The following is a 26,980-nucleotide window of genomic DNA, read 5'->3' as shown; positions in this document are numbered from 1 at the left end:
GTGTGGCCCAGGCATTTTTTCCAGACTTGCTGTCCTTTACTCCAGTATCAACTCTAGGCTGATCAGCCCTCCGCGCCCCTGAAGAAGCTACATCAATTTACAGTTTCATCATGAAAGCTCTGCTGGTCTTAGGCACTGTCCTTCATACTTCCCATGTGTCCTCACAACAACACTGCAAGCCAAGCCACACTGCCCCCATTGTACCTACGGACAAAGAGAGGTTCAGGGAGGCTAAGTAACATGCTCATGGCAACCACTAAGCATCAGGTTTCTGAGGCTGGCAGGCGCAAGCTATGGGCCCCACATGGTGCGTGTGTGTGTGTGTGTGTGTGTGTGTGAGAGAGAGAGAGAGAGATTCCCCCAGGAGCACCCTCCCCAGGATACTGCTCCTCCTCACCCTGAGCAGAAGTTGTGAGGTGGGTGGTTTTGGTGCCCATCTGCCTGCCTTCGAGTCTGTTTCTCCACCAAAGCTGTCTGACCTTGGGCAAGCTACTGTTCTGTCATTTGTACAAAGAGGCTAATAACAGCCCCTTCCTTATAGGACACTTATGAAGATTGAAATATCTAATACTTTAACATGCTTAGAGTAGCACGTAGCACCTGTGAGGCATATACTGACATGAAAAGATATGTATGTATAGGAAAAAACACTATATATGTATCTATTTCTATATCTACCTATCTATCTATCTATGGTTTGCTACTATGCAAGACTCCACTGGGGTTCTTGGAATGTACCTCCCGAGAGTAAGGGGAGAGTACTGCTCCTACATGACTGCAGGAGTGGAGGAAGATCTGCCCTAGGCTGCAGCTCCCTGCCCTATAAGACTCTTCGGCCATTGCTCCAGACAACTCATCTTACAGTCCCCACCCCAGTCAGGGCTCCAGGTCTCCTCTGGATAAAGCAGTGGCTTAGAAATGGTCTGACAACATCACTGGACAACTCTCCACACGCCAAGGTTTCCACCCTGTCCAGTGCCTCCCTGATTCCTGTTTCCTCTTTGTAAAGGGGTCTGCTAGTGCAGATGTCCAGGGTGGTGGTGAGGAGGAAGTGAGGGGAGGTGCGAGAAACACCTGCACACAGCAGGGGCTTGTTAGTTCTCTGCCAGCCGTGCCCTGCATTTCACATACCTGCATGGAACAGCCTCTTCCTGTACCCTGCTGGCTCCCTTCAGTGGCTTCTGGGTTCTCTTTAAACTGGAGGGGTTGTCTATAAACTCTAGTGCTGCTTGAACACACCCTCTGCTCTCCACAACCTGGCCCAGCCTGCCTCCATGCTTATGCTCACTGTTCCTGGGCTCTCGATACCAGCCTCCTCCCTTCTGCCTGCTCAGACCTGCTCAGTCCCCACAGGGCCCCTCCTCCAGGGAGACGGCAGGCTACCCTGGCCACAGAGCCACCCAGTGGAGCTCTCTACAAGAGCCTGCTACTGCCATACACAGCAACATGGAGAGCTCTCACACACTATAGTGTTGAATGAAGAAGTTGAATCAGAAAGCATTTATAATTTCATTTATATAAATAGGCAAATACTCAAAAATAGCAAGACTAAGATGTGTATTAGAAGCCAGGGTAGCGGCTGCCCTCTAGGTGGGTCTGGAAGGACGAAGAAGCTTCTGGGCACTGCCAGGTTGTTTCTTGACCTGGTCTTGGCTTCATGGGTGGGTTCACTTACGCTGTGCACTGCACTGTCATTCCTTCCGCATTGCTGGATCTACCTCTGGTCTCTGCATACCGAATAGGAGGGGCACTAGCAGGTATTCAGTGCTCAGATTCACTCACTCCACCATTGGCCTGTGCTCCTTGAATTCTCATCACACCATGTGTGGATCAGTCCCATTTTATAGATCTGCCAGCTAAGGCTGAGAAAAGCTACATTCGCTTGCCCAAGAGCCCACAACTGGAAAATGGCAGAACTGCAGCTCCCTGTAGGTCATCCTCACAGGCTCTTCCCGTCCCCAGCCTGCCAGTGCCCCTTTTCCCACTTTCCCCCTAAGAACATGATGCTGACGTGCCTTGGGTTGGCTGTCCCACAGTGTCACGTTTCTCCAGCCCACGGGTAACACCCCGCCTGAGCCGCAAGCGGGCGCTGTCCATCTCCCCACTCTCAGACGCCAGCCTCGACCTGCAGCGGATGATCCGAACCTCCCCCAACTCCCTGGTGGCCTACATCAACAACTCTCGCAGCAGCTCGGCGGCCAGCGGCTCCTATGGGCACCTGTCAGCAGGCACCCTCAGGTGAGCCCAGCCTGCGAGCAAAGGGCCAAGTGCTGGGAACTGGACAGGGGTTGGGAGGCACCAAGTAGAGAGGGCCATCACTTTCAACCTGAGAACAAAGATAAGACTTTGTGCCCCAAACACAATTTCTGATGTGGAAAGTAGGATAGGCCTGTCACGAAAGATTCAATCATGAAATCAAAGATGACTTTCCCCGTATTTCAGCGGGTGGCATGGAGCAGCCAGACCATTGACTGGCATGGAAGCCACACGAGGCAGGATTGACACTGACTTGAATCATGGCAGTCTCTGGCTGGCAGCAGGCTTCCCACTGTGATCACAGCAAGGCATACCTGACCTACACCAACACCAGTAGCCCTCTGTGCAGCCTTTGACCTAGGGCTGCAGACCCCAACCTACTTGGCTGAAACCCATGTGCATCTCCTGACTGTCCTGAGAGGCCAGAGGGTTAGGAATGTCAGGAGAGCTCAGCCCAAGCACCCAGAAAAAGAAGTGATAACAAATACGTTATCTTTTGCTGTATAACAAATTACTGATAAACTTAGCGGTTTAAAACAACAAGAAGCACTTATCATCTCATACCATCTCTGAGGGTCAGGACAGTGCAACAGGCTTAGCTCTAGGCCTCCCTTGAAGCTGCCATCAAGATGTCAGCCAGGGCTGGAGTCGCCTGAATGGCTCAATGACTGGGCCTGGGGTGGTTTTCAAGATGACCACTCCCAGGGCTGTCGGTGGGAGATTGAGTTCCTTGTTACTAGAGCCTCTTACAACATGGCAGCCGATTCTCCCTGCCCCCATCACAGATCAGAGCCTGTGATCTGATAGAGCAAGGAGGAAGCCACAGCATCCCTTACGGCTTAGCCTCAGAGGTCATTATTTGTTCTTCAGTATCCTGTTCTGGAAAGAGCAGTGCATATGCAGCCAAGCCACTATGCAAGTGACATGGTAGAGTCTAGAAGTGCAGTAGAAGTTAAGAGCTGGAGTGCTCGGGACACACTTCCTGGATGAGGGCCATGAGAACAGGCTTCTGAGGCCAAACGGGGCTCAACTAGAGAGCAGTGGTGCAGGGGTGCCTCTCAGGCCTCAGAGCGGGGAGGGCCAGCGTGTGCAGTAAGAGTCTGGCACCTCCTGGTGGCCAACCTGCAGGGTGAAGGCTGCATCCTGGGGCAGGGCCTGGGAGCTAAGCATAGAAGGTGAGGCCTGAGATGGCAGGCATTGGGGCGCCACTGCTGATTCTTTAGTGAGGTGAAGCCAAGGTGATGGTGAGGTTAGCACATGCCCATCCTAATCCCTAGGCAAGGCCTTCTCTGCCCAGAAGTGTTAGCCAACAAAGCCCTACCCCCTACACTCCCACCTCTGCTCCATCGCCTTGTCTGATATTCTTTGTAGCCCTGCCTTTACCTTCCCCCATCCCATCAACCCCGTGGCCTACCAGCACATCTTGAACCAGCAGAGGGGCCTGGGCTCGGCCTTCGGACACACACCACCCCTGATCCAGCCCTCGCCCACCTTCCTGGCCCAGCAGCCCATGGCTCTTGCCTCCATCAACACCACACCCACCCAGCTCAGCAGCAGCAGCAACTGTCTGAGTGATGCCAACCAGGTATGTGGGTGCAGAAACGGGGGTTGGGCCCCCATGTACTCTTCTGGACTCCACGAGGGCTGACATCGCTCACTGGGAACTTGTGGAAAGACTGGGTGCAGGTCTGGCTGGTGCAGAGGCCACCTGAGTGAAAGGGCCTTGGGCTGGATGCAGGTTGTCAGGCCTGGGTCGAGTCCTAACATCGCCTGCACTCACGTGGACAAGCACCCAGCCTCAGTTCTGCAGTTCCTCCCCCTAAATAAACACAGTAAGTTGATGGAGAGACCCTAGAATTCAGAGTCTGGCACAATGCAGGTACTCTGCACAGCATATGAAATGGATGAATTAATGGATGATAATTAATATGGTGCAATTCTGTTTTTGAGGATGAGGTTACCAAAGGCCATGTTTTTAAAACTTTTTTTCAGTTACAGCTTATATCCAATATTTTATATTAGTTTCAAGTATACAGCATAGTGGTTAGATAATCACATACTTTACAAAGTATTCCTCCGATATTTCCAGTACTCACCTGGCACCATACATGGTTACTACAATACCATAGACTATATGCCCTGTGCTGCACTGTGCATCCCCATGGCTGTTTTGTGACTACCAGTTTGTACTTCTCAATTCTTTCACCTTTTTCATCAATTGCCCCAACCTCTCTCCCCTCTGGCAAACTCAGTGTGATCTCTGTATCAATGAGACTGTTTCAATTTTGTTTGCTGATTTATTTTGTTCACCCAAAGGCCATCTTATTTGACCTTTCATGTGACGCTTTGACATGCCTGGGGGTATGGTCACACAGTGCCTGGCACACAGTTGGTGCCATTAGTATTTGGTGAACAAATGAAGTCCTATTTTGCAGATGAGGAAATGCAGTTATAGAGACAGTATCAGGTAATGGAAAGAGCACAGGCTTTGGAATCAGATGGTATTTTGGACCCTGACTTGCCTGAAACCTCTTTCAGTCTGAGATAACGCATCTGCAGAGTGGGGCCTGCTCCCTACACGGGGCCACTGTGCAATACCAGTCATGTGCACAGAGCCCCATGGAGACCGGACCCTGGTTAGCACTTCGATGACAATTCCTGAGGTAAAGTGATTGCCCAGGCCACTCACCTCGCACAGCCTAGATGTGGCCATGTGCTGGGGAGGGAGACCAGACACCACAGCATTCTGGAAAGCCTTTTTCTAGGATGTCCTCACTATCTGCCCTAGGGCTCCATGTGGCCACCTGGCAGGTGCCTCCGACAGTAGCTTTCAGTTTTTGTCACACCACCTGATACTGCAGCTCCAGCCCTGCACTCCTGCTCCCCGGGCTGGCCCGGCCCTGTTCTCAGATCCAGAGCCGTTGCTTCTCTGAGGGGCAGAGATGAAGCTGCAGGTCAGGAGGGCGGGTGCCCAGCATTTCCCAAAGGGAAGGTCTCTGTTCCATTTTCATGGACGGCGGGGGCGGGGCTCACAGACAGGCTGAGCTCTGGGCTGCCTCCTGGCCGTACCCATGGCCAGAGGACTGAGCTGGGAGGACTCAGATTCTCAAACTTCAGACACAAGGGTTGGCCCAGATAGTCTGTGTGAGGAGGGTCCCAGAGGTTTGAGGTGTCTCTGCCCTGCCCCCATGTGACAGGATGTCCTATGCACCCCCTTAGAACAAGCAGACCAGTGAGTCAGCGGTGAGCAGTACTGTCAATCCCATCGTCATTCATAAGCGCAGCAAGGTGAAGACAGAGGCCGAGGGCCTTCGACCAGCCTCCCCGCTGTCCCTGACACAGGTAACCTACTGGCCAGCCACCATCTTCAGGCCGGGGCCGGCCCCATCGCCTCTGGGTAGGCTGACTCGGGACAGAGTCCTGTTGGTGAATGGATGAACAGAGGAAGGGCTGCCTGCGTGAATGAACGAGCAAATGCATGAGCCCGGGAGGGTGGGGTGGATGTGTCATGAGCTCAGGGAGGTCTCCAGCACCCTGCACGTTGCATGCTCATGCTGAATGAAAGTGGCTAAGTGAGTAGATGAATGTATGAGTGAGGGAATGAGTGAATGTCGGGCTGCAGCTGTGCCCCCACCCCCACCACACAGACACCTCACCCTCATGCAGCACAAATCCTGGTCGAACTGAGTTGCTCACACCCTCTGAATGGCTCAGGCTCCAGTCCAGTTGCTCCTTCTCCCTGGAACTCTGTCCCCCAACTTGCCCCTTTGCTGCCACTTCAGCCTTTCTTGATTCTCCTAGATAATAGGACCTGCAGCTACTCAGACACCCATTGTAGCCTCTGGGATACTTTGTCTGCCTCCTGAACTGTACTGTGAGCTTTGGACAGGTGGCACTTCGGAACAAGTGCCTGGTTTGTTTCTGTGTCACCAGGCCTGGTGCACAGTAATGTGAAATCATATTTTCTAAGGACTTAGTGCACATGTGAAGAAATGAGTGGTGTGGTGAGGGGGAGGGAAGGAAAGATGATTCTTCACAAGCAGGTGGGGAACAGAGCTGCCCACAGCCTGGGACAGCCCAGCTGTGGGCTGAGACCCTTGTGCAGGTCTCTCTGGAGATCTGATCACTTATTTTAACCCTCCAAGATGACAGGGAGACAGTCCCAGCTCTTGGAACAGAGCCCTGTCATGGGAAGGGCTCAGTGTGAGTGCTGACCTTGCAGACAAGCCTCCCACCCCCAAGCCTCTCATGGTGGCCTGGTCTCCATCCATTACTACACAGTCACCAGCTTGACACCAACAATGCCTGGGGCCTCCTGTCCCTGTCTCCCCTGCATCTGTCACACCATCCTTTATCAAACCTGTAAACTATGGGGCATGCTCTGGGCACTTAATTTTTATGAAATACTGGGTTCTGTTATTGTCAGAAAACAGAGGGGCTGGTGACAAATTCTCCCCTCGCTGACGCCAAAGCATCTCAGCATGATGCATGGTTCCCACGAGACCGGCCATCATCGGACGCTGCTGAAATTGATGAGGACGCACACATCCTGGAGAGATAAACGGGCAGGAGCCGCAAGCATGGTCTGCAGGCCCACTGAGCACCAAGCAGCACCTGGCCCCACCTCCTCCAGCCTAGGGTCCCCAAAAAGTCCTCTTTCCTGCCCAGCTTGGCTCCTCATCCATGTCAAGGGAAAGAAAGCCATTTATCATGAGGAGGTTGTCACCGTGTCAGTCAGTCTCCTGATTCAGTGGCCAGATCCTTGCAAGGGGGCTGGGCATGCTTCCTCTTGGCAGAAAGTGCGGCACAGTGATGCCCCTCCCTGCCTAACTAAACCCTTCAACTTGTGGGCTGGGATGACGCCCAGCTCCATGGGGAAGCCCCGGTCACCCACTGCCCCTGCGCCATCCTCCACTCACATGTCAACGTGGCAGCTGCTTTGGGTCTTCTTTGGAATTAGCAGAGCATGCAGCTTATGAAAACATTAATTCTGTGTCCAGCTTTCCTGAGAGCGCAGAGCGGGCATCAGGAGGCCCCAGCCCTCCCAAATCTTTTTTTTTTTTTAATTTTTTAAGATTTTATTTATTTTTAAAGAAGGAAGGGAGGGAGAAAGAGAGAGAGAGAGAGGGAGATAGAGAGAGAGAAACATCAATGTGCAGTTGCTGGGGGCCATGGCCTGCAACCCAGGCATGTGCCCTGGCTGGGACCTGAACCTGCGATGCTTTGGTTCACAGCCCGTGCTCAATCCAGTGAGCTACGCCAGCCATGGCCCAATTCTTAAGGATTTGGGTAGGGGCACTTTTCTGCACTTTCTGTTTAATGTGACGCAGTGCTGCCTGGGGACCTTTTGGACAACATGTCATTGTTTTCCTTTTCAGAACATGTGTGTTAATTGAACAGTATGCTCAGAAACAAGCAGGGGCCCCTCAAGCAAGAACCCTTTGCAGCTCCAGTGGAAAGTCAGTCAGGAGTGCAAGTCTGGCCAGCCACCGCAGTAGTGATGGTGATGTCCGCCCCTAGAAATGGACTCAGCATTAGGAGTAAGGCTGATGTGGGAGCTGCGGCCTCTGCTCTATGAGTGTCTGGAACCTTTGGGAACTCCTAACTATGGGGAGAGGTTGTCCCCTTAACCCGAGGTATAAATGTCTGCCCCAGAGACTGTTTTGAAAGATGGAACAGTTCTGCCATTTGTAGACAGTCTGAAATGTAAAGCAAGTCATTCTAACATCTGCCTCTTTACCTGGCTTTGCTCTGAGCCTGCCTAGCAGGCCAGTGGATTATTGGAGAGTCCTCTACATCCTCTAGAGGTCCTCTCTGGGCTTTTCTTCCAGCTTGGGACATCTGTGCCCCTCCCTCCCCCAGTTCCTGCTACCTCCCAACCTGTCTCCTTGCCAGCTGCTTGGAGGCTGCCCCTGGCCAGCTCTATTTCAGCATTATGTGGGACAAGGTGGCACTGATTCAGTCTCAGCCTGTTGCTGGTTTTGGCATTTTAAATACTTGTGATCAGTGAAGGCCTTTTGCAGGGGCTTTTCCTGTACCACCTTGTATGGGCACTCGTGGGCTCTGTCATGCTGGGAGACTGGAGTCCAGATTGAGGCCTTGGCAGACTCACAGTGTATCCGGGGAGGGCAAGCCATCCCCTCTCTGAACCCATTTTTCTAGCTGTCTTACAAGAATACAAGTGCCCGTGATTGGGGGTACTGCTGGGAGGATGTGCCAAGAATGTTCACCCTGCAGAGTGCTGACCTGGGTGTGGGCCCCAGTGTGCTGTGTGCCCTCGGAGGAGGGGACAGTACGAGGGTGGGAGGTCTGAAGGGCCAGACCAGATACCTGTTGGGTTTCTTCTGCCTCCATGGAGGATCAGAGGCTGGACACACTGTGACTGAAAATGCCCGTCCCCAAGCCTGTGGGGCTCACCCCAGCTCCCACCAGGGGAAACTAAACCAAACAGCAAAAGTCCCTGCCCTGCTCTCTGCTACCCTCCTTACCATGTCAGTTGACTCAGGGTGTGGCCAGATACCTTGATGATGGCAAGCTGGCATGTGAGAGGAGGGAGAGGCCCCAGGATGGCTGTGTGATAGGGGAGCAGTGGGCAGGGGCCAGTTGAGGAAAGGGGTTGAGAAAGCTGATGAGTCTGTGTGTGTGCATGTGTGTGTGTGTACACCTGCACAGCCTCCCCAGGGCTAACAGCAGCCTTTCCTCAGGGCTGGGATGCTGGAGAGGCTCACATGGGTATCCTCTGCCCCTGCCCCAGGAACAGCTGGCTGACCTCAAGGAAGACCTGGACAGAGATGACTGTAAGCAGGAAGCCGAGGTGGTCATCTACGAGACCAACTGCCACTGGGAGGACTGTACGAAGGAGTATGACACCCAGGAGCAACTGGTGCATGTAAGCTCTGAACCCCAGTAGCCTGCCCAGCCAGGGGCAGAGCCCGGACCACATGGAGCCTCCCTCCAGCCTTCTAGGCCCTCTGATGAGAGAAGGAGCTGGAGGAGAAGGCTCCAGGAGATGCCTGGGCCATACCTTCTGCAAGTGGGAAGTATGATTATTTACCTGTGCCCTGCTTGGCACGTGCACATGTGTATTTCTAAAAGAGAGCTTACAAGTATATACGTAGTACAAGAGATTATAAGAAAATGAGAAAATTAGGGAGAAAATGAACAATAAAACAAAGTCAGAGTCAAGTTAATATGAAAAACCAATCCTCTGAGCTATAGTTCACATATACATCTTTTTTCTGAGATTCCTAGCAATCAATGCAAAGAGGGAAATAAGATGAGTTAAGCCAGCAAGCACCCACAGGATAATAACAAGAACAAACCTGCCCCTGAAACCTGGAAGAAGTTTCTTCTGAGGAAGATGCAGTTGGTCATTTCCTCTTGGAGACTGTTCACAGAGACCCAGTTACACAAGTGCAGATGTGTGTTTATACCCAGGTCAGAGAGGGGACTGCTTAAAAATGCCTGGTGCTGATGGGCACTGGGTGTACCCTTCAGGGTGTGCCCTGTTCTAGGTCACCACTGTGAACTCCTATAGCAACATTCCTTATGGTAGCTGTCAGGGGCAGTTTGTGTGGTAGGAAGAACAGGAGCAGGGCTCAGCATGGGAAACACCAGCTTCACACCTGGTTCCACCACAGCTAGCTGAGTTCTGAGCAAGTCACTGTACTTCCATGTGCCTCAGTTTTTCCTCTTGAATAGGGGAGTGAATCCTACCCCATAGAAGGTATGGAGGTTAAATGGGCTCCCAACACAAGCACTTCACAGAGAGCATCATTCAGGGGTGTCCAAGCTTTTGGCATCTCTGGGCAACACTGGAGGAAGAAGAGCTGTCTTGGGCCCCACATAAATACACAAACACTAACAAAAACTGTTGAGAAAAAAAAGGTTTTAAGTAAATTTATGCTTTTTTATTGAAAGGCTGCATTCATAGCCATCCTGGGCGGTGGGTGGGACACTCTTGCATATGGTTGCTTCTTTTGCCTCCTCCTTCTCCCTGTTCTTGCCAGCCCTGAGCATTTCTCTCTTCTCCATCCAGAAAAGAACTTAAGTTCTGGAACAAGCCCCCTCACATACCTGTCCCATCACACACCCCTTGGTGAATTGGTGTCTGTAAGGATGGACCCCATGCTGACCTGGCAGCTCTGTTGCTGGGAGACACACTCCCCGACACATGAGTGGCTTGCTCCCAGAAGCCATCTCCAGTGAGCTTCCTTCTCCCCAGCTCCCTGAATTTAGCATTTAGAGCCCTGCCCACTCCCTCTGTGTCCTCCATTTGTGTGACCTGCCCTCAAATACTGTAGGTTTCCTTGTGTTTGGGTTTTTCTCCCCAAATTCTCAGCCAGGAGATGAATATTCCAGCAAACTGTTATTGCAGCTGCCATAGAACCTGTGAAGCAAGGTCTCCTGTAATCCTTCTTTGGGAGAAGGGGCATTGGAGCTATGAGTTATAGAACAGATCAGATTCAATCAGTGGAAGAGAGGGGACAGCATCTGGGCCTGAGAGAGGGCCCAAGCAGAGAATGGAGACCAGGACTTCAAAGATGTGCTGTGTAAGAGTGGGTCAGCCACAAAGAGCAGGGAGGGAATTCCTCAAATGAAGGCCGAGGGGTCCAGATGTAGGATGGAGGGCTTCAGCTGCAGACTCCCATCTGTGCCTAAGGCTGTCCCTGAGGCTGCAGGTGATCTCCACTTGGCCATGGAGGAAGCAGGTTCCTGTGGGAAGGGAGCCAGGCTCCTCAGCCCAGCTCTATCCCTGCTCCCTGGGAAGATGGATGGCAGCAGGTACACAGGCAAACTGGAGGCCCCAGTCGATTGATTATTAACAATTTGTTGCAAAGTAAGCCAATAAGGAAAAATGAAAGGCATTGTCAGAATGCATCTCTATCATTTGAAAACCTTTAAAAATGGAAAGTGAGGCTAATACAATAAGATTTCCCTGGAAGTTCCAAGTGCTGTAGATTTTGCTTGCAGCAATACCGCCATTTGTATGCATGATGGTTGGGCCTGTTACTCAGGGCAAGAGCAGCTCTGTCTGTCAGAGTGAGGTGTGTCAGTGCCTAGATGCCCAGCTCTTGTACGGCATGCGGGTTTCAAAGATCTATGGCAGCATCGTCCAGTAAAAAGACACTGCATGCCACAAATGCCAGCCATATGTGTAATTGTACATTATGTAGAACACATAAGAAAGAGTAAAAGGAAATGGGAAATTAATTCTAACGATATATTTTATTTAACCTAATATATCTAAAATGTTATCATTTCAACATATAATCAATATAAAACAAAATTATCGAAATATTTGACATCCCCTTTGTTTTCATTCTCAGTGTTTGAAACAGCTGTGTTTACACTTACAGTCCATCCCAGATGGATGGCCACATTTCAGGGGCTCAGAGCACAAGTGGCAAGTGGCTGCTGCACTGGACAGTGCAGGTCCAGAGATTGTGGGAGGGGTGGGTGTGAGGAAGTGAAAGCAGAGAGGGAGCTGGGGACAGAGAAAGAAATAGGATGGGGCTAGAGAGAATGGGCCCCCAAGACCTGAGTATTGCGCCCTCCCCATCTCCCTGTGGGGAAGAATGCCTGACTCATACAGGCAAGACACGACCTTGAACCACGAGGGAGATGGAAGGGGAGGGATGGAACCCGAGGAGGCTCCCCCCTGGCGGCTTTCAGAGAGAAGCCCCAGTGGGACAGGAAGCAGGAGGACCAGTATACTCTTTCACTGTGCTGTGTGAGTGACAAATACCACCTATTTCTACTCCCCAGGTAAATAGGCAACCCAAAAGATAGGGGCATAAAAGTGCCATAGGCTCCACACCTATATCAACACATCCCAAGCTCAGAGATAGTAATTTCCCTGCTTCAGTGAGAACTGAAGCCTTCAGTTAAATAATCAAAGCAAGTGACCAAAACCCCAAGGGACTACCCAGGGCTGCCTGCTCTGTTACCTGTGGCAGAAAGCCTCAGTGGCCTGTGGCTCCACATCCCAGGAGAAACTACTCTGAGAGTCATACAGGTGGTGAGACCAGGGCAGAGGCCAGAAGGTGTGGGTGCAAGGATGGAGAGAAAGAGAAACGTTAACCCATGTTTCTGTCCAGGGCAGTGCTGGCTAAGGTGGGTGTGAGGACCCCCACCCCTCCCCAGGGAAGGCTGCTTGCCATGCACTGCCAGGGTTCACCCAAAACAGACCTGCTCACCTGACCAGCAAGGCTCCTGGGGTCACGCTGCCTGATCATCACTTTGGTTGTTCTGCTCACTGTCCTGGGCTATTCTGTCCCAAGGGCAATGTCACAGTCCCCAGAGCCCTTCAGTAGGGTCTGAATCTCACTCCTCTCGGGCCACACTTACTGTGGGCCACTTAACAAGCTGGGCCTTTGAGGAAAGGGGAGAGGGCTGCCATCTTATTATGGGTTATTATCAAAAACAGAGACGAACATGCATTTATGTTTCCACTGCCATAAAAAATTTAATTTGAAAATCTCTGGAACAATAGAGGCAAGCCTGGGACAGGCTTCTCAGGTACCCACCATGGGCATGTCCACCTCACTGTAGTGAATTAATGCTTACTGTTTGTAGCCTGGACTATCATCATGCCCACCAGTTCTCTGTAGTCCAGAGCCTGGAGCCCAGTCTGGGCGAGCAGAATGCCTTTGGCCATCTGAGATGGTCACTTTGATGACTCATTGGAAAATGTAGCTTAGAAATTAGCACACAGTATATCTTCACTTAATGGCCACTGATGACAACTCATGAAGAGGTGTTGCCGGGTGGGTGATCTGCACAGAGTGGATGGTGGTCTGTGGGGGTGGCTGGGCTCACCTGCGCTTTGGGCTTGTTTCTACAGCACATCAATAACGAGCACATCCACGGGGAGAAGAAGGAGTTTGTGTGCCGCTGGCAGGCCTGCACAAGGGAGCAGAAGCCCTTCAAGGCGCAGTACATGCTGGTGGTGCACATGCGCCGGCACACGGGCGAGAAGCCCCACAAGTGCACAGTGAGTGAGCCCTTGGCACGGCCCCTCCCGCATCAGTGTCTGTAGGGCCAGCCCTGTTGGCCGGGCGGCATGGGTCATGTTGCACCTGGCTGACCTCAGGGAATCTGGGGGGAACAGGCCACAGCAGCTGCGCTGGGACAGGCCTGGCCAGCGGATGGTGCTGTCTGCTCCTGCCCCTGGGCTTCTGCCTGTCTTGGTCCTGGGGGCTCCTTACCTATCTGCCATTTCAGAACTTTGATCTATTCTCTCAGGGGTGTAACTGTAGTTGGTGTGTGCTGGTGTCTCGAAGCACAACTATACCCTCACAGTTCCCATGTCTGGGTGACCTCAGACAGAGGGGCTGGCTTGGTAGCCCACAGAAAAGCTTCACTGGTGATTTACAGCTTGAGCAGTGACGTGTTAAAAATCTGTTTTGGTTTTTTTTTTTTTTTAAGTGAACACAAAGATACCTTTTAGACTGCCTCCCTTACAGAGTCAACAGGATCTGTGACAATAACTGGTGAGACATTTTTTTAAACACACAGAAATTGCGCCCTCTTTAAGAGGGGGGTCGGTCCAGTAGTCACTGATGGCAGCTCCCCTTTGTGAACTGCCCTGTTCTGTGGGTCCCGAGACACACGCTGATTCTCGTTTTAATACCTCTGAAATCAGACCGTCTTAAAATTGGTGGTGCCTAGGACTCAATGAGATGTTACCTTTGTTAGCAAGTTACATTTTTCATCAAAATAAAACTCACTGTACATTTTTTAAAATATAGTGATTTTTAGTATATTCACAAATTATGAATTACTACTTAATTCCAGAACATTTTCATCACCCCAGATCAAAACTCTATACCTGTCACTTTCTTTTCTGTCTCTCCCCCACTCTCTGACAGCCACTGATCTGCCTCCTGTCTCTGAATGTGCCTATTCCAGATAGTTTATAAAAATGAGATCATAGCATGTGTCGCCTTTGTGTCTGGCTTTGTTGACTTATCATGTTTTTAAGGTTCATCCGTGTTATAGCATGTATCAGCCCTTCATTTCTTTATGTTATGGCTGAATGATATATTCCATTGTATGGCTAGATCCTAGTTTTTAATCCATTCATCAGTTGATGGATATTTTCATTGTTTTTACTTTTTGGCAGTTACACATATGTTGCTTTGAGCATTTGTACACAAGTTTTTGTGTGGATCTGTTTTCATTTCTCTTGTATATATGCCTAAAGTAGAATGTCTGGGCCATATGGCATCTCTATGTTTAACTTCTTGAGGACCAGCCAGACTGATTTCCAAAAAGGCTTGTCTGCACTAATTTACATTCCCACCAGCAATGTGTGAGGGTTCCGAAACCTCCACATCCTTGTCAGTGCGTGTTACCTGTCTTTCGATTACACTCATCACAGTGGATTTGAAGTGGCATCCCATTAAGGTTTTGATTAGCATCTCCCTAATGACTGATGATGTTCAGTGTCTTTTCATGTGCTTATTGGCCTTTTAATATATCTTTTTTTGGAGAAATGTCTACTCAAATATTTTGCCTATTTTTAAATTATTTGTCTTTTTTTAGTATATTTTACTGATTATGCTATTACAGTTGTCCCATTTTCCCCTCTCTAGTCCCCTCTGCCCTGCACCTATCACCCACCAGCATTCCCCCACCGTAGTTCATGCCCATGGGTTCTACCTATGAGTTCTTTGGGTTCCCCATTTCCCATGCTGTTCTTAACTTCCCCCTGTCTATTTTGTACCTAGCTCTTCTGTTTCTTATTCCTGTACCTTTTTCCCCATTCCACCCCCTCCCCCTCTCCACAGATAACCCTCCGTAGTTCTACTAGACCTTCATCCAGTATACAGTTTGCAAACATTTTCTCCTATTCTGTGGGCTTTCTTTTCATTTGCTTGATAGTTTTCTTTGAAGCACTGTTTTTAGTTTTGACAAAGTCTAATTTTTTAATTGCTTGTGCTTTTGATGTCATATCTAAGAAACCATTGCCTAATCCAAGGTCACAAAGATTTACCCCCATGTTTTTTTCTTTGAGTTTTACAGTTTGTAAGTGTATAGTTTGATTTATATATACATGCATTATATATATATACACATATATATATACACACACATATGTATATATGCTGGGGCAAAAAGTATGTTTACAGTTGTGAGTACATGAAACAATTTATTCTTATATTATTATTTATTAGTTATTGTATTATATTCCATATGAACAACTGTAAATCTACTTTTGCCCCACCCAATACATAGTTTTATAGGGTGGCTCTTCCATTTAGGTCTGTAATTCATTTTGAGTTAATTTTTGTATGTAGTGTGAGGTAAGGGTCCAACTTCATGCTTCTGAATGTGGTTGTGAAGTTTTCCCAATCACATTTGTTGAAGAGCTTGTTCTTTCCCCACTGAACAGTCTTGGCACCCTTGCCAAAAACCAGTTGGCCCTAAATATATGAGTTTATTTCTGAACTCTTGCGTCTATTCCATTGATTTGCATGTCCCTAGGCCAGTACCACACAGTCTTGATTATTATTGTTTTATAGTGAATTTTGAAATTGGGAAGTGTCAGTGCTCCAAATTTGTCCTCCTTTTGTAAGATTGTGTTGGCTCTTATGGGTCCTTTGCAGGAAGTTATTTTCTTAACATCTTGGGTGGCAGCAAACCATAGCCCTCTGATATGAGCCATGAATCGCAGAAACAGATAAAAGGCATTTGGAACCAAGTGTGCACAGTCAGACTGGTCAGAAATAAAGGGGAGGATGAGGAGAATGAGACAGTTCCGGCTGGGGTTTGCGTGTCATTCTGAGGTCAGTTTTCACAGGTACAAGGGGCACAACTACAGTATTTTTTAAGTACACACTCCTGGGTTCAGAACCTCCTGCAATGATCCCCTCTCCCTGCCTCCATGCCACTCTCGCCTACGCCCTCCTCTCTTCCTTCCTTCCCTCCTTTCCAAAAGTGTTCCTTTTCGTCTGACACTAAATGCTAGGAACACAGAAATGAACAAGGTACCCCAAAGGTACCTGCTGTCATGGAGCTTGTTCTCTAGTGGGAAGACCAGATAACAAAATGATGATGATCATTAGAGATTGTGTTAGGGAGCAGAAAGGGGGCAGGGTAATTATGATTAGGGCAATCAGAGGAATGCTCTCAGAGAAGATGACCTAAAAGCTTGGGAGGGAGGGAGCCAGCTAGGGTAGGTGGGGGTGGGGAGAGGTTCTGGTCAAAGGGGATTACTGCATGTGCCGAGGCCCCATGCCCGGGAAGTTCAGTGGGGTTAAGGAACTGAAAGGACATCAGGACGGCCAGAGCGAGGGTGAGGGTGGCCAGCTCACTCAAGGCCACGGAGGACTCTGGATTTTATCCCCAGCACAGTGTGACGCACAAAAGTCCTACCTGGGGAGGGGCATTGGGGAATAGTTAAACATAACATTTTCAGAGATTTTAATGATGTTTTCACAACACGCTGTTGATTTTAACAAGCAGAATACCTAACTAAGTAACTGATACATTCTTAATTTGGTTTAAAAAAGAATGCGTGGAGAGGAATTACAGAGTCACCAGAATGAGACTTAAGTGGATGTCAGCAGCGGCTGTCCCTAGGCAGCAATGTCGTCATGGCCTTTGCTTTACTTCTCAGCCCTTTCCGGGTTCTCTAGAAATGCCATTTGTCCATTTCCTGATCACGGAGGAGGGTGAATGTTACTGTGAAAGCTCATACTCCCCAGCACACTGGCTGGGCGGAGCAGGCAAGGGGCGGGGAGGAGGCCTTGTCTGTCTGGGGCACCCTCGCTGACCAAACCTGCCTCTTCCCAGTTCGAGGGCTGCTCAAAGGCCTACTCTCGCCTGGAGAACCTGAAGACGCACCTGCGGTCCCACACCGGGGAGAAGCCCTACGTGTGTGAGCACGAGGGCTGCAACAAGGCCTTCTCCAATGCCTCCGACCGTGCCAAGCACCAGAATCGCACCCACTCCAATGAGGTACCCTGCAATGCATCACCCCACAGGTTTTAGACATCTGGAAGCCAGGTAGCCAGGTTCCCTTCTCACCACTGACCCACTGTCTGAACTCACCATGCAGTAGCAAGCCTCAGCCCCCACAGCCTGGGGAGCTGGCAAAGACATGCTATACCCACTAGTGCTACCTGCTCCTGCTGGATCTGTGAGTCCCCTGCTGATGGGAAACAGCAGCCTCTATCGCCCCAGGTGGTCAGAATCCCTGGCAGGGCTGAGAGTGCCCAGGGATCGAAGTTGACAGGAGCCCATGGTGTCCACTCTACTCACCTCCCAGACCCTGCCCAGCCAATCAAATACTGTCACACAGGGAGACTCAAGAAAGAACATTTCTAAAAGCTTAGATACATTGAGACTCCAAAGGGACTTGCTTGTAAGAAGTTAGAGGAATTCCCAAAGGCATCTGATCCCCTGAGTCTCTATAGATGAGCTGGCCTTGAAAAGGGGTGTGTGTGTGTGTGTGTGTGTGTGTGTGTGTGTGTGTGTGTGTAGGGTGATATGTATAGGTATGTAGGTATGGATGTGCATGTGTATGTATTGTGTAGCGAGTGTGGCTGTGCATGTGTGTATGTGTATGCTTATATGTATTGGGCATGTGTCTGTGTGTAGACATGTGTGTGTGCTCGTGTTCATGTGTGTATGTGTGTGCCTAAATTCGTCTGGTATTGTCTGTATGTAGACATGTGTATACACATGTGAATGTGCATGTATGTCTGTGAGTGTGGGCTGTGTTTGTCTATGACTCAGGATTGAGGTTTGGAAGCCCCGGGTTTTCATTGCATTCCCGGGTGACTTTGAGCCCGTTTACTTGCCTCTCTGAACCATCTTTCCCTATGTGAGAGCTCGGGGTTCTGGCACTGTCTCACAGGTATAACACTCAGTACTGATACAGAAAGTCCCAGTGCCCTGGTCACAGGGGACATCACACCAGGCTCTGTGTCCCCCTGTCCCTCCACAGTCTCTGATCTGTGTCCCCAGCTTGTGGTGGGGGCTCCCTTAACCACATGCTTACCTGCTGGAAAAGATGGCCAACTGGCCAGCAGGGTAGGCCCCTGCAGGCCTGGGGCCAGTGTGGTTCCATCCAGAGGGCGTGGCTGCAAACAGGTGGAGCACCTTCTAACTGTCCCAGTTAGGCTCTGTGAAGGAAGTGGCATGGCTTTGGGAGGAACGGGGTATGCCTACTCTGAGTTTGTCACCGTGGCCCACCCACAAAGCCACTGCCTGCTTCTCTTCCCAGAAACCCTATATCTGCAAGATCCCAGGCTGCACCAAGCGATACACAGACCCCAGCTCTCTCCGGAAGCATGTGAAAACAGTGCATGGCCCAGATGCTCACGTCACCAAGAAGCAGCGCAATGACGTGCACCTCCGGGCCCCATTGCTCAAAGAGAATGAGGACAATGAGGCCAACACTGAGTCTGGTGGCCAGGGCTCCGAGGAGATTGCTGAAGTCAACAGCACCAGCCAGGCCATGGAGGACTGCCTGCACGTCAAAGCTATCAAGACTGAGGGCTCTGGGGTAAGCAGAGTTGGGCAGTGGGGGCCCCCTTCCACCAGGAAGCCAATCCCAGTGGGCAAGGGCCATTCCATAGCACCATCAGGGGTCCAGAGGTCCAACTGCAACTGTGGGCTCTGCCCTAGGGTCCCCTGTCTAAGCACACAATGTTGTCCCTCCTTTCCAGTTTGACTTTCCTCCCTCACCACCTTGAGCCTCTGATAGAAGCTCTCTTGTGCCAGGTCCCATTCTGCTGGGAAGGCTGTGGGTGATGGGAGTGCCTGCCCCCATGTGGTCAGTCTTCAAGGGGGCGGGGTTGGTTCCTGGTTTTAAGCCATTCTAACCAGCTCTGAGTGCCACAATGGGTCCCTGCCCCTCTGTCCTGCCTTTGCATCCTCACCCCTCTGGCCTCCACTCTTTTTTTCTAACCACCTATTCTTTGTCTCCACCTCTTTTTTCCTGATTGTACCTCCCCTAAGGATAGACGTTACTGAGGTGAGCGGAGAAGCTGGTGTGGGTGTGGGCGGGCTGGCATGAGTGAAGGTGGGCTGGGTGCCTATCCATGACCTGGGAAGGTGGGTTGGATAGGTAAACAGCAGACACTGCTGTTGGGACCATTGGAACAGGCAGACACTGGCAGCAGGAGTCAAGCTGAGGAGCATGGGGTGGGGACCAAGCCTGCAAGAGGGAGAGGGCAGAATGGATATGGGTGAGGACTACAGAGGACAGATGGACTGACCTACAGCAGGCCTTGAGTGCCAAGGTAAAGAACGTGCATGGTAACATGGATAGGATGGGATATTGTAGCTTCCCAAGGAAAGGTCCAGGATTTGGGGCATTCAGCCTAGATATAAGCCCAGAGGTGCCATTGGGTTCAGTTCCAGGTTCCTCGGAGTTCTGCACGGTACACACGTGTCATGAGCTCTAAACCCCATCTACCCCGACACAGGAAGGGCTAGCTTGATGGCCACTTAGACAAGGTCTGCATCCAACAGTTCCACCTCCCTGCTTGTTTTTCCCCTTTCCAGCCACCTACCTCTGGCCTATTGAGAAGGCATGTAGTCAGCAGGCTTTCATTGTTCTTTGCTTCACTGTGGGCACATCATGGTGGTTGGGAATGCTTGAGTATCCTCTTTCATATCAACATCATGTGGCTTCAGCAGCTTCTGTGGAGCACAGCGTCCAAGTGTCCACATGTTAAAAGCTCAACAGGCTCAACATGTTAAAAGCTCTGAACCAGATGCCAGCTGGGAGAGCTTAGTAGCATGGGGTGGAGGACGGGGGCTGACAGTTACTGGGTATCTTCCATGTGCCGATGTTCGCTAACACTGCCTTGCAGGCAATTCAGGTCCATCTTATAGTTGGGGAAGCCAATGCTCAGAGAAGAGATGATTTGTATGCTTCTCCACTGGGTAGCTTCCTTCCTGCCCTTGAGTGTACAAGGGTGCATTGTGGGTGTAGGTCCAGGTGCATTCTCACACCTCTGAGTCTGCACCTTCTCACCATGTCCCCTACAGCTGTGTCAGTCCAGTCCGGGGGCCCAGTCGTCCTGCAGCAGCGAGCCCTCTCCCTTGGGCAGCGCCCCCAACAATGACAGTGGTGTGGACATGCCAGGGACAGGGCCTGGGAGCCTGGGAGACCTGACAGCTCTGGATGACATGGCCCCAGGGGCCGATGCCTCAGCCCTGGCCTCCCCCTCCACGGGTGGCCTGCAGCTGCGCCAACACATGACCACCATGCACCGGTTAGAGCAGCTCAAGAAGGAGAAGCTCAAGTCACTCAAAGATTCCTGCTCATGGGCCGGGCCAGCCCCACACACCCGGAACACCAAGCTGCCTCCCCTCCCAGGAAGTGGTGAGTGGAGGTCCCGAGTGTTGGCTGGGGAGGGACAGAGCCTGGGGCAGCATCCACTAGGTTCATGCCTGTTAAGCCCCATGTGTGCTCTCACTAGATGCCCACAGTAGGATGGATCTTACCAGCCCATTGTATACGGCTTAGGAAGCTGAGACTCAGAGAGATGAAAGCGCCTCATTTACATCAATGGCAGAGCTGAGACCTAGCGCAGGCCTGAGTAGCTGCAAAGCCTGTACTCATTCAGCTATACCACGCTGCACCCTCTGACCCCTAACAAAAGGTAGTCCCTGCTCACATCATCCTCTTTCTCATGAGTCATTTAATCACTTATCAAGTACCTGCTCTGGGCACCACGGCAAAGGCTTAAGGCAGGAGTGACATCCTCCTGGTCCCTGTGATTAGAATGAGCATAAGAGTTAGAAGGCCACACCACCAGGTGCATAGTTGCCCACAGAAAGAGCCAAACACACTGAGGTAGAGTTGTGCAGAGGAGGGAGAAAGCACATCAACTGGGGAAGGGCAAGGAGGACTGCATGTAGGAGGCAGTCCTGTGTTCAGCCTCAGGAGATGTTGGCCAGCTTTGAGATGGAAGGCAGCATCACCAAGCACTTCTTGAATGCTGACCCTGTGCCAGGCAGTGCACCAGGCACAGTGGGGCACTGGTCCTATAGGCTGCCCTCCAGGGACTAACAGCCCAGCATGGACCATAGGACTGGATTTTTGAGAAGTGGACACTGAGATGCACCTCCCAGCCGTCCCCTGAAGGGAGGACTTGTTGACTCAGCTGTTGGGGGAACTGCTGGTAGATGGCCTTTAACTCTCAGCCTCCCAGAAATCGCCTGGGTTACTGACAGCTGCCTCACCCAAGGTCACCCCTCCCCAGGTGGCCTGTATCCAATGACTGATCATTGCCACAGTGTAAAGGCTCTTTGCACCCAGAGCCCCCCATGAAGTCAGCCGAGGCTATTGTTGGGTTAGCGTCCCTGCTTATTTCCCCCACTTGCCTCCCTTTCTTCCCCTTCCATGGGCATGGGTCTCTGGGCCCTCCCAATAAGCAGCCTGTTCAGTGAACCCAGCCCTGGCAGCCCAACTGGCAGCGCCCATCCATGGAGGGTGAGGGTGCTACGAGGCTGTGGCCAGGGCCCTCCAGGCCTCTTTTCAATAACTCAGTCCTATGGAGAAGACATTGTGTCTACAGCTGGAGAAACAGAGCACCAGATGTAATGAGAATGCAGGGCCCACCAGGCAGTGGGAGAGCAAGACTGGGATCTGGCTTCCTGACTTCTACTTGCCCACCGCTTGGTAATAAGTGCCACCATTTGCTCACTTACCGTCCCTTCCTTCCTTCCTCCTTCCATTCGGAAATCACTGGTTGATTGCCTCCTGTGTACCAGGCCGTGTCCTAGTGCTCCAAGGGTGCAGACTGGGCCTCCTCAGAGCAGGCAGAGCACCCCACTCCACCCCAACCTGTGATGACCCTTCTCCTTTCCCATATAGGCTCCGTCCTGGAAAACTTCAGTGGCAGTGGGGGTGGCAGGCCAGTGGGGCTGCTGCCCAACCCGCGGCTGTCTGAGCTCTCTGCCAGCGAGGTGACCATGCTAAGCCACCTGCAGGAGCGCCGAGATAGCTCTACCAGCACGGTCAGCTCCGCCTACACCGTGAGCCGCCGCTCCTCTGGCATTTCTCCATACTTCTCCAGCCGCCGCTCCAGTGAGGCCTCACCCCTGGGTGCCAGCCTCCCTCACCATGCCAGCTCCGCGGACTCCTACGACCCCATCTCCACTGACGCGTCCCGGCGCTCCAGCGAGGTCAGCCAGTGCAGCGGCATCGGTGTGGGGCCGCTCAGTCTGACTCCCGCGCAGCAGTACAGCCTTCGAGCCAAGTACGCAGTGGCCACAGGTGGGCCACCCCCCACCCCGCTGCCAGGCCTGGAGCGTGGGAACCTGCGGGCTCGACTGGCGCTGCTGGATGTGTCTGAGCGCATGTTGGGCCCCCGGCGGGGCAGTGGTGGGCCAGCCTATGGCCATGCAGGGCCCGCACCCGCCTTCCCCCATGAGGCACAGGGCAGCGGAGCGCGTCGGGCCAGTGACCCAGTGAGGCGGCCTGACGCCCTTGCTCTCCCACGGGTGCAGCGCTTCCACAGCGCCCACGATGTGAACCCAGGCCCGCTGCCACCTTGTGTCACTGAGAGGTGCAGCCTCCGCCTGCAGGGTTCTGCCAGCGCCGATGGCAGCCTGGCCCACAGCACCTACTCTCCCCGACCGCCCAGCATCAGTGAGAACGTGGTGATGGAGGCTATGGCAGCCGGGACAGACGGTGCAGGGCCTGAGGGCAACCTCATGCTGCCGGAGGACGACCTCGTGCTGCCTGATGATGTGGTGCAGTACATCAAGGCACATACCAGCGGGGCTGTGGATGAGAGTACCCGGCAGGTCTATGGCCCAGAAAGCACCTGCTTCCCTGAACACCTCAAACTGCCCAGCCCAGGGCTGCACGGGCAGCACAGGATGGCGGCTGCGGACTCCAATGTGGGCCCCTCTGTCCCTGTGCTGAGAGGTTGCCAGCCGGGCTATGGAGCGCCCTCTAGCCTGAACAAAAACAGCATGCCTGTGCAGTGGAATGAGGTGAGCTCTGGCACCATGGATGCCCTGAGCAGCCAGGTGAAGCCTCCACCTGCTCTGCAAGGCAACCTGGCTGCAGTGCAGCAGAAGCCAGCTTTCGGCCAGCATCCAGGCTACAGCTCACAAGGTCTGCAGCCAAGCCCAGGCAGCCTGGACAACACACAGCCACACCTCCAGCCCTGCAGTGGAGCCCCCTCTGTGCCCAGGATAAATTATACGCAGCAGCTGCGGCTGACAGGGACAAGTAGCCAGTGTCCCAGCATGACCACCACAGTGAGCCCCCATAGCTACGGCCAAGCCCACTCCCAGCTGAGCTCCAGTACCAGGGGTGGGACCCTGAATCAGTTCCCCACATCCTGCAGCAACCTGGCAGCCAAGCCGGGCCACTTGGGGCTCCCCCAGCAAATGGAAGTGGCTCCCGACCCCTCCATGATGGGTTGCAGTCGCAGGGAACCTGGGCTCCCCAATTCCACCCTGGCCGGGATGGCACCACCTCCTGCAGCCCAGAGCTACCCACAGCAGAGTCATCACCAGGCAAATCCCATGAGTCAGGACATCTTCCACCAGGGCCCCAGCCTTCTGCCTCCCCACCAGCCTGGCTTCATGGAGCTCCAGCAAGGCAATGTGGGGCTGGCTGGACCATGCTTTGGTCTCATGCAACCCCGGCCACCTCCTGATACCAACCCTAATGGCCGCCACCGAGGGGTACGTGCTGGGCAACAGCTGGCCTATACCAGGACCACTGGCCATGCCATGGCTGCTGTGTCAGCCAACCAGGAGATGGCAGAGTCTGTGCCTAAGGGAGCAATGGGTATGATGGTGTCCCTGCCTCAGCTTCACCCACAGGACACAGGTGGGGCTCAAGACCACAACATGCTCTACTATTATGGCCAAATCCACATGTATGAACAGAATGGAGGCCTGGAGAACCACACAGGCTGCCAGGTCATGAGGCCCCAGCCACCACAGCCACAGGCCTGCCCGGAGAGCATCCAACACCAACCCTTGCCCTCACCAGGGGTCAACCAGGTGTCCAGCACTGTGGACTCCCAGCTACTGGAGGCTTCCCAGATTGATTTTGATGCCATCATGGATGATGGCGATCACTCGAGCTTGCTGTCAGGTGCCCTGAGCCCCAGCCTCCTCCACAGTCTCTCCCAGAACTCCTCCCGCCTCACGACTCCCCAGAACTCCCTGACTCTGCCCTCCATCCCCACGGGCATCAGCAACATGGCTGTTGGGGACATGAGCTCCATGCTCACCAGCCTGGCCGAGGAGAGCAAGTTCCTGAACATGATGACCTAAGGCTCCAGCTGAGCAGACCCACAGGAGGCATCCATTTCCAGAGTGTGGGGCCGGCATTGTTTTGTCTTTTTCCAAAAAAGTATTAATAGGTCTGAGGGAGTTTGCCAGTGACTAATTCAGACCACAAATGCTTTAAGGGCAAGTTTATGTATATCCTACCTGGTCATCTGGATTATTTTTCAGAACACAAAATATTCCAACAGGAAAGACTCGTTTACACAGTGCTTCCTGCCTTTGGTGTTCAGAGCACCACTCTGCTCTGGCTTCTTCGCCTCCATCACTTGGCTAAGGAGGGATTACGTTGGCCTGTGCTTCCCAAGTACACAAGGAAAAGGAAGGGTAAAGGAACCAACCACATTTGGGTTTGAATCTGTAAGTCATACTGAATATTCTAATCCAGGAAGGTAAGCTTCTCTGATACCTGCAAGAAAAAGGAATTGCTGGCCCACCGGAATTCTTCTGTGAAGCTTAATTCATGAGGTTGCTAATGTCCCTTGCCACAGAGGAAAAAAAGATTTTACCTAGATAATTCGGAAGCACATCCTGATTTCAGGTTTGGTAGAGCTGGCATCTCTACCCTACAAAGCCAAGTTTTCAACTGGCAGACTGTCCAAGTGTATATGAATGAATAAAGTACAGAAGTGTTGCCAGAAAAAGGAAAGAAAAAATTGTAACGCTTGGGGCATGCCCAGAAGCCTGGGCCTCTCCAGACCATGTTTACAGTATTCCTGCATGTAGAATGTAACCCTTCCTGAAAAGAACACTTACTTCTAAATACCTCGGGGCTGCTGAAGCTTCTGTGGGTTAGGCATGGACCGAGGGGAGCTGAGCTCGGGACGGAGCGTTTAGAAAGTGAGAGTGCACGGGCTCAGCCTCAGGCCACCCTGGAGATTTCCAGTAGGAAGAAGAAGTCACATGTTTACCCAATCCTGTTTTCCCAGTGCACTGTTTGCCCACTTTACCCTAGGGCCTGACGGCAGCCTCCGTCCAGGTCCCTACTGTCCCCTCACCAGCAGCCCAGTGGTCTCTGCCAAGCCACACAACATGCAGTCCTGGTACCTTCTGGATTCCCTTCCCTCTTCCCTCTAATTCATTTCAGAGAATGATGATATGAATGGTGTTTTTGGTAGGGGCGGGAGGGTAAAGGAGTTGATTCCTAGAATTCCGAGGGACCGACACTCTTCGTTGTGACCAACCCACAATCCCAAATGGAATTTGGAACTGGCATCTGGAGGTTTTCCTGAACATACTATAGGATGAATCTGTGCATCCTCCCCAGCACACACATATACACACCCTACACCTTGCCTGTGTTGAATTTGTGACAACCTTGCCAAAACCAACTGCATCCCTGTGAGTTTGGTAGTGACTATGACCCTGGCTTTAGGCAGGATAGGGCCAACACCTTACCTGGGCCTTCCGCATCCCAGAACATCCATTGCTTTGTGAGGGTCCAAAGAAAAGGCCAAGTCCAAATAACAGCCCTGGGAGAGGTCCAGGAGTCTAGGCTCTATGGTGGTCATTCATTCCCGAGCTAGGATTTCACTAGCTGTTCTCACCCTGTGTATAGTTTGTACAGAAGACATCCTCCCTAAAAATACTGTAGGTGAGTCATCCAGCCAAATTTATATCTCCAAAACATTTTTAGCTTTTTCTACATGTTATGAATTGAGATGACATGTTCAACTTGTAAATAAGCCTTTTTGTATATTAAAAAAGTAATTTTTTCATAATTTATTTTGTCTATATGCTTCTTCCTTGACAGTGGTTAATGAGAACCTAGGCAGTAAATTAGTTGCACCTGAACAGAAATCAGGCTGTATTTTTATTCTCAACAGTGTCAAAATTGACTATCCCACACTTGCCAAGAAATGTTTAATTCTGGGACACTTACTGACTTTGTTTGTTGTCTCGCTGGAGATGGGAGGTGATTCAGTTTTTAGCGTTTTAGCATTTTACAGTCAATATCTGGCTGTTCATCCAGTGAGCTAGTCTGAATATCAAAGCTGATTGGCTGAGAGCCATTTCTACCAGATCCAGGTATAGTCCCAGGCACTCTTCACATCTGAGTCTTCTCTTTCAGGGGCAGTCTGGTGACACACTTGAGTTGGGGCTGGGGCTGGGGAGAATACAGGCAGACCCTCTGTGCTCTGGTGCAAGGAAAGGAGAGAATCGGGGCTGGCAGCTGGAGCCCAGGATACCGAGCAGCCAGCCTGGGGTGAAAGGGCCCCTGGGAAGCAGCCGTGAGCAGGGTTCAGTCCTGGGTGGGGACCCTGACAGGAACACAGGGAGGGCTCAAGTCTAGTAAGAGATCAGTTAACCAGTGGCTAAAATTGGACCACTGCAGTGGGGCCAGTGAGTGGAGCATGGGGTCTGGGATGAATTCTGGAACTGGGACAGGACTGGGAAGAGGGTTGCCAGGACTGGGTTGGAGTGGGTAGAAGGTACC

General features: G+C 51.8%; 1 protein-coding gene across 1 annotated transcript in view; it reads left to right on the top strand.

Moving 5' to 3' along the window:
• The window catches only part of GLI2 (GLI family zinc finger 2), a 245,874-nt gene extending 219,706 nt beyond the window's left edge, over nucleotides 1-26,168 (top strand). Inside the window, exons 6-14 of the mRNA XM_045825838.1 lie at nucleotides 2,037-2,238; nucleotides 3,628-3,841; nucleotides 5,476-5,598; nucleotides 9,011-9,145; nucleotides 13,103-13,252; nucleotides 17,059-17,223; nucleotides 18,494-18,775; nucleotides 20,269-20,605; nucleotides 22,103-26,168. Coding sequence (XP_045681794.1) covers nucleotides 2,037-2,238; nucleotides 3,628-3,841; nucleotides 5,476-5,598; nucleotides 9,011-9,145; nucleotides 13,103-13,252; nucleotides 17,059-17,223; nucleotides 18,494-18,775; nucleotides 20,269-20,605; nucleotides 22,103-24,531 — 4,037 coding nt within the window. The 3' untranslated portion in view covers nucleotides 24,532-26,168. The remainder of the gene's footprint in view (nucleotides 1-2,036; nucleotides 2,239-3,627; nucleotides 3,842-5,475; nucleotides 5,599-9,010; nucleotides 9,146-13,102; nucleotides 13,253-17,058; nucleotides 17,224-18,493; nucleotides 18,776-20,268; nucleotides 20,606-22,102) is intronic.
• Nucleotides 26,169-26,980: the final 812 nt, after the last annotated feature.

Source organism: Phyllostomus hastatus, unplaced genomic scaffold (assembly GCF_019186645.2).
Source record: "Phyllostomus hastatus isolate PE091 unplaced genomic scaffold, TTU_PhHast_1.1 phas_scaffold_60, whole genome shotgun sequence".
NCBI classification, from domain to species: domain Eukaryota; kingdom Metazoa; phylum Chordata; class Mammalia; order Chiroptera; family Phyllostomidae; genus Phyllostomus; species Phyllostomus hastatus.
The sequence above is the reverse complement of the archived record's forward strand: the minus strand, read 5'-3'. Positions and strand labels throughout refer to the sequence as shown.